The sequence below is a fragment of the Humulus lupulus genome, chromosome 8, assembly GCF_963169125.1.
Source record: "Humulus lupulus chromosome 8, drHumLupu1.1, whole genome shotgun sequence".
Lineage (NCBI taxonomy): Eukaryota > Viridiplantae > Streptophyta > Magnoliopsida > Rosales > Cannabaceae > Humulus > Humulus lupulus.
Window position 1 is genome coordinate 97,060,697 of NC_084800.1, and position 7,439 is coordinate 97,068,135.

The 7,439-nt window shown below is 42.3% G+C and overlaps 1 protein-coding gene across 1 annotated transcript; it reads right to left on the reverse strand.

Annotated features, from left to right (window-relative positions):
- Positions 1 to 3,538: 3,538 nt before the first annotated feature.
- Positions 3,539 to 4,273, reverse strand: LOC133795855 (uncharacterized). Its single transcript, XM_062233309.1, has 2 exons — positions 4,028 to 4,273; positions 3,539 to 3,793 (listed from the first exon to the last, which is right to left on the reverse strand). The coding sequence occupies exons 1-2, from the start codon at positions 4,271 to 4,273 to the stop codon at positions 3,539 to 3,541; spliced, it is 501 nt and encodes a 166-aa protein (XP_062089293.1).
- Between the last annotated feature and the right edge of the window lie 3,166 nt (positions 4,274 to 7,439).

The window sequence follows — 7,439 nt, forward strand, 5'->3', positions numbered from 1 at the left end:
AGTCGAAGAAGGCAAAAGAACACATCAGGGACCTTCAAGAGTGCTTCAACGTCTTAAACAAGTATCAGATGAAGCTAAATCCCCTTAAGTGTTCCTTCAGAGTTGGATCAGGGAAATTCTTGGGATTTATAGTGAGCTCACGAGGTATCGAAGCTAATCCCAAAAAAATCAAGGCCCTGGTCGAGATAGTCACCAACAAAGATAAAAGATGTTCAAAGCTTAACTGGGAGGATTGCCGATTTACCTAGATTTATCTCCAAATCTACAGACAAGTGTGTCCCATTTTTTAATCTACTTAGGGGCAATAAGAAATTAGAGTGGACGGAATAGTGCGAGCAGGCTTTCCAGGCCCGAAAATTTCATATGTCGCAACCATCAATTTTATCCAAGTCGGTTGAAAAGGAAACTTTGTTCATCTATTTGGCGGTCACAGAATATGCTGCTAGTGCTGTCTTGGTAAGAGATGAGGAAAATGTGGAAAAAGTTGTGTATTATATAAGCAAGAGGTTAATAGGGGCAGAAATGCAATATCCGCCCAATGAGAAACTAGCCTATTGCTTGATCTTAGCCTCCAGAAAGTTGCGACCATACTTCCAAGCTCACCCCATTGCAGTATTCACCGACCAGCCCCTATGGCAAGTCCTATAGAAACCGGAAGCCGCTGGTCGATTATTGAAATGGGTTGTTGAACTTGGACAATTAGATATTTCTTACTTGCCACGAGCAGCTGTGAAGGGACAAGCTCTAATAGATTTTGTCGCAGAACTTACTGGGCTCCAGGACATTAAGCCGACTGAAGAGCCTGAACCTCAAAGCCAAACTCCCTCTTGGAAGTTGTTCATAGATGGCTCTTCTAATGAGCACAACGCTAGAGCGGGTGTGATTTTAGTCACGCCTGAAGGACATCTATTCCACTGCGCAATCAGATTCGACTTCACAGCGTCCAATAACGAAGTTGAGTATGAAGCTTTGCTCGCAAGATTAAGATTAGCCAAGGATGTGAACATAAAGTCGCTTGAAATTGATAGTGACTCCCTTAGTGGTTAATCAAATTACCGGAGAATATCAAGCCTGGGGTCTGAAGATGGTTGCTTATTTAAACAAAACAAAGGATTTGTTGGCACAATTTGAAAAATGTACTCTCCAGCAGGTACCTCGCGACCAGAACTCAAACACTAATGATTTGGCCAAGTTAGAACATGCAAAGGATGCTGACACATTAAATATAGTGCCTGTTGAACGATTGTCCACACCGAGCATCCAAGCAGAAGAGTCCTCCCTGGTAATCCAAGCAACAGACACGTGGATGGCACCCTTCATTGAGTACTTGAAGCATGGAGTACTGCCGACGGACAGAAACAAAGCAAGAGCCCTCCAGAGGCAGTCATCTCGGTTTATCCTGGTTGACGAAGTTTTATATAGAAGGGGGTACTCAATGCCACTCCTAAGGTGTGTTTCAAAGGAAAGGGCCAAAGAATTAATGCTAGAAGTCCATGAAGGTTTCTGCGGGGATCATGCTGGGGGGCAGAGTTTATCTAAAAAGATTCTAAGGCAAGGGTACTTCTGGCCAACAATGAATTAAGACTCTGTGGATTTTGTTCGAAAGTGCGACAAGTGCCAAAGATTTCCCAATATACCACGAGTAGCCCCTAATGAGATAAAACAGATGCAAAGCCCATGGCCATTCGTAGTATAGGGGATAGACTTGATTGGGTCTTTGTCCACGGGAAAAGGCAATGTCAATTATGCCATGGTTGCTATTGACTACTTCACGAAGTGGGCCGAAGCTGAGCCATTTGCAACAATAACGACCAAGAAGGTTCTGGATTTTGTGGTCAAGAACATCTTGTGTTGCTATGGGTTGCCAAGGAAAATTGTCTCAGATAATGGCACACAGTTCGATAATGATTTGTTCACCAATTTTTGCGAAAGGCATGGGATTATCAAGAGTTTTTCTTCAGTAGCTCATCCATAGGCAAACGGATAGGTTGAAGCTGTCAACAAGACACTGAAGAAAAAGCTCGAAGAAGCAAAAGGGGCATGGCCAAAACAGTTACCTGAAGTCCTTTGGTCGTATAGAACATCCCATCAAATAGCAACGGGCCATACTCCATTTTCGTTGGCGTATGGATATGAAGCCATGTTGCCTGTTGAATTAGATCCGCCATCGCATCGAAGGTTGGTATACGATCAAAACATCAATAGTCAGTTATTGATGGAATCTCTAGATTTGGTCGATGAAAGGCGCGAGCAAGCTCAACTCCAAGTAGTAGCTTACCAAAAAAAGTCGCTCGGTATTTCAACTCTAGAGTACACGAAAATTTAATGTGGGAGATTTGGTACTTAGAAGAGTTTTCTTCAACACCCGTGATCAAGCTGCTAGAGTGCTTGGACCTAACTAGGAAGGTCCGTACCAATCGAAGAAGTTCTCCAGCCAAGCACTTATAAACTTGCTCGCTTAAATGGAGATCTCATTCCTCGCTATTGGAATGGAGAACACCTGCACAAGTACTATCAATAATCAGTTCTTTTTAAAGAATTGGCTTGTATTAATTTCACTTTTTACAAGTTTATGAACAAGGGTTAGTCAGTCACATGAGTGATCGCTTATAAGTGTAAGATCAAATTTTTGATCACTCGTACAGACACGATTGTCCATTTATTACAAGAAATGAAAGGTATTGTGCGCAGCCAGTTATTCTTGCCAATTATTGTATTTATTACAAATATTTTCTAATTACGTCTATTGTTTTGATATATTATCACTTTTTATAAGTATTTTTATGAGAAGTAATGTTCGAACAGGTCTTGGTCTTGGCAAGTGACCGAGGACCTTATGATCCTCAATCACTTGGGGGGCATATAAGGTGTTAAGAAAGCAAAGCATATCAACAAGTATATGTAAACGCATGAGCAAAATAAGGGAAAGCATGCTACAGTACTTAGAGTATTTTTCAAAATTTTGTTAAATCAAAACAAAGTGTTATGCTAAGTTTGGTCATGTGAATAGATGTTATAATAAAGTGCAAATATTATAATATCAAAAGTAAAATCCTTTACACCACGAGCAGCTTCTACTTGGATGTAATTGTCAATTAAAAGAAAAAGCTGCCCACGCAGCAAAAAATTGTCTTGACATCACGAACAGTAGTTCTTGTGTCCTAAGTTGCAAATTAAAGTAAATACAGGTAAAAATTTATGAAGCAGCAAAAGGATCTTGTTGAGGCTCTTGTGGCTGCTGGTCGACTGTTGCCCCAGCATCTTCATTGGCGCCCTCAATGCCTATTGCCAAAGATATCTCAGGAGATCCCTGAGTCTTCTCCTCCTCTTCCAGGTGAGCAATGCACTTTGCCAACTCAGCCTGCCTTACAGGGTCTGGTAAATAGGTAAAGTACGCCTTGGGATTACTCTTCCAAAACATATAGAAGCACTGGAATGTCGCTCCCTCATACTTCTCTAGGTTGCGGGCGTTGGTCTCCTCAAGGTCGGCAGTCTCTTTATGGCTAATCTCCAACTCTGTCTGAAGTTTGTTGGCTTCTCAATAGTTTATCAGCGAGGCCTCCTTATACCTCTCCTTGGAGGCAGTGATTTTGGCAATTGATTCCTCCTTATTCTTCCGTTCCTCCTCGAGCTTGGTGATCTTAACCTCAGCTGCTCGCAACTCCTCAACATGCTTAGCCTCGACCACCTTGTGCTGCTTGGCGAGCCTTCCCTCGACTGCCTTGATCTCTTCAGCATGCTTGGGGACCATCTCCTCCGAGCGGCGCCAACCGGTACTCACGGTCAGAATCCCCTACGATTAGAGAAAAAAATAGAAAAGCTATTTGTATCAATCAGAGAGATAAGCAATCAAACCACAATGAAAGCGGTGACTTATAGTGAGTAGTTTGTTCAGCACGCAACTAAAGAGCTGGTCGACCGACATGGTGGGAGCGCTGCTGAAGGATTCCAAACTGCGTCAGTGTTTGGATAGTTTCTTCAGCCTGTCGCGGGCCGAAGTGCAAGCAGAGTTCAGCATGGCCTCAACCAGATTTTTATCTAGTTGAGCAGGAGGACTCGGGTCGGCAGAAGCTGGAGGATTCTGGTTAGCAGGACTTGGAGGAGGAGTCGTCTCTTTTGAGGGAGTTGGCGCAGGAGGGTCCTCTGTCCGAGCCCTTTTTGCGGAAGGATCACTGTAGCCTTCTCCGGGATGACGCCAGTTTGACTTTTTCCTATTCGCAGGAGTTGTGGTAGTGGGATTGGTGTACAAGCCGAACACCTTCTCGACAAGCATGTCTACAAAAAAGAAGCATACGATCAATCAGGGCAAGTTGTAACGCAAAAATGACAAGGAAATGGAGAGAAAAGAAATTATAAGTAAAATACCCGAGCTACAACTACTGGTCGTTACATTATCTATTGTACTATTGCTACACTCACTCTCTACCTTGAAGAAGTCAGAATCTAAACTAGTCGCGTATTTAAAGTTGTCGTCCCCGTCAAATAAATGACAGGGAGTGGGCAAACAGTCTAAGAGTGAGAAGTCAGTACCGTTCTCATCCGAGGACTCAAGTATAGGCTCGGGGTGTTCAGAAAGCTTCTGCTTGCCCTTTCCCTATTGAGCAAGGGCAGCAGCTGCTCGTGGAGTGCTTGAGGGTTCCTTGATGGTCACTCCCGTAGCCCTCCTCCTCGGGGGTTGTGACACATCCTAGTGCTGCTCGGGAACTTTTCCCCCAGTAGCACTTCCCGCTGTCGATTCCCTCACTCTTTTCAATGTATGTCATGCTGGCCAGGGCTGCTGCCCGTATCTCCATGTCTGGAGTGGGGACTGGTCGATGCCATGGACCTGAACGACACCGAAGTTCTAAAATGTATATAGGAAAGCTAAAAGAAACCAAACGACCAGTAAGAAAATTATTTACCTCCTTCAGTGAAGGCCAAGTTGTGGGCGACCAGGTCTGGTGTTAAAAAGTACTCTTGGAAGTACTTCCCCACATTCGACTTGTGGGTAGTGTCACTCAGGAAGGTGCGAGCAAATTCCTGGTGGTAGAAATGGAAGAACACCGTGTTGTTGTGGTTGGGGTTAGATTTGAGACCAAAAAAGTAATTGATCTCATGTGGCGTAGGAACGGGCCACTTCTTATGATTGTAAAGGATATAGAGGGCGGAAAGAACTCTATATCCATTTGGGGTGATTTGAAAAGGAGCAACCTCGAAATAATTGGCCACCCCCTGGAAAAATGGATGTAGAGGCAAGGTTGCCCCTCCCTCGATGTGATACCTCGACCAGGCGCTGAAGGAGCCCCCAGGCAGGTTTGCCCGTTGGTCGATTGAGGGCTTGATGAGAGTTATCCCAGGAAGGCCGTACTTCTTGAGATAATTCCCTACCATCCTAGCTGTAATAATACTAGGAGGAGCCACGTACCATTCGACCTCGAGTCAGAGGATGTCGCAAGGTTGGGCTTTGGTTTGAATGTCTGGCGAGGAAATGTTTGTAGGTTGAGGGTTTGTTGGAGGAGTTTTAGCCCAAGGAGAAGGTTGATTATAAGAAGGCTGAGTTGTTTTCTTTTTTCTTTGTGCAATGGATTTTACGCGACCCATATTAGTTGGGCTGGTCGAAGGTCTATTTGTGGGGTGTTGAGAAAAGGGAATGGAAGCAATAGCTATTCTTGATCTTCGAGCAATAGTGTGAGTAAGTCGTCGTCGATCGGCCTCTCACCTCCTCACGGGTCGTGCATGAAAATCTGTGAACTGAAAAAGGGAGATGAGAATCTACAGCCAATAGACAAAATAAGTGGAAGAGTTGGGATAACGTTGCTCGTGTATAAAAGTTAAGCTTTTATACGACCAGCAACATTCTAATGTAAACACTAAATAGCATGCGAACAGCTTGGAAAATGGATTAAAAAGCAAAAGTGAAAAGTTTTTCAAGGAAAACTTTTTGACTCTGAGGAGGGCGAGAAAAACCCAGTTTAATGCCTAAAATCGAATTTTTACTTCGATTTTGCGCCCTAAATTAGTAATCCCTACTCCCAAACCAATTCCTAAGCCTCATTTAGTGTTTTTTCCTTATCCTATCATGCTAACACCTACATGCCCGATTACCCCAAATCACTTCTTCAAGAACATTCGGGAACTCAGAATCCAAAACACACCAGAAAACTCAAGATATAGTTATCGCATGGCATATCAGAAACAATGAAGCTCAGGAAACTTACTTGGATAAAAAATTGGTGCAAATTCACGAGTGTTAATGCGTCAACATGACAGATACTTCGCAGATCTCCAAAGTTGTTTAAGTTTCTAGGTACTTCGGGCTTCGTTCTTCAGTTTATGCTTCTTTCTTCAGAATTCTTGAGGAAAAAAAAGGGAGAATAAAAAGTAAAAAGTGAAACTTAGGGGTTATTTATATTGCTCGAGGCACAGTTAATAAGGTAATGATAGGGGATGATTTTTCGATGCGTGGAAAAGTGTGATAGCCATCAAATCGTCTTTTGGAAAACTGCAATGACATGATTAGTTTTCGTTTTCGAAAAGGCACTTGCAGCTCTGACAGGTCTGATAGGTCACACGAAGGGTTGGTCGTTTAAGTTTACTTTATGTTGGTCGCAGTAAAATAAACTTGGGGGCAAATGTTTACCCAAATATGGACTACCTAATGACGTGGTAGGATTGATCTACATGTAGGAAACACGTGGCTGTTTTAAGTAACCATATCTTCCTTGACTCTCGACCAGGAGATCATTGGTTTATCAAGTATCATAATTATGGGCGACCAGCCTGGTCGCATATACTCATATATTCCCTTCAGATGTGCAATCTTGTAATTACGTATTAATTGTAATTTTCATTATTATTTAGATACGCATGTATTAAGTGTAATTACGACCCATTGGCCCATGAAAACCTCATTGAGCCTATAAATAAGAATCAAAGGGCTCAAGAGAGGGGACTTTTTTTTTGAACATTTGGCTTGAGAACGCTTGAGCTGAGAGATTCTAAGAGAGAAAGAGAGTGTTGTTATCCATCACAATTGTATTTATCTTAGATTTAGTGAAACTCGTGAACCCTAGTTCATTGATCACTGTTCTTGGAATACTACATCAATAAGAACACTAAGTTGACGTAGGTTGTTACCATTCTATTGGGGCCGAATCACTATAAATTGTTTGCGTCATTTATCTTTTCGTCTGGAGTTCTTCTCATTTTCATCTTACTTTATATCGTTTATCTGACTCCGTGTCGTTGACCAATTCGATGGTCAACAATATTAAACAAATAATCATGAAAATAAAACATGTGAGCAAAGTGATTGACCAAGTCAAAAAATAATTTCTATTGTTTTATTAATAAATGAGATTACAAAGAAATTGGGTTTTAATTAGGGCATAAAACCCTAACACGTAGTTCCTTCACAAGAAAAGAATTTGGTAAGAATTCAATTGATGCATTATTTGTAG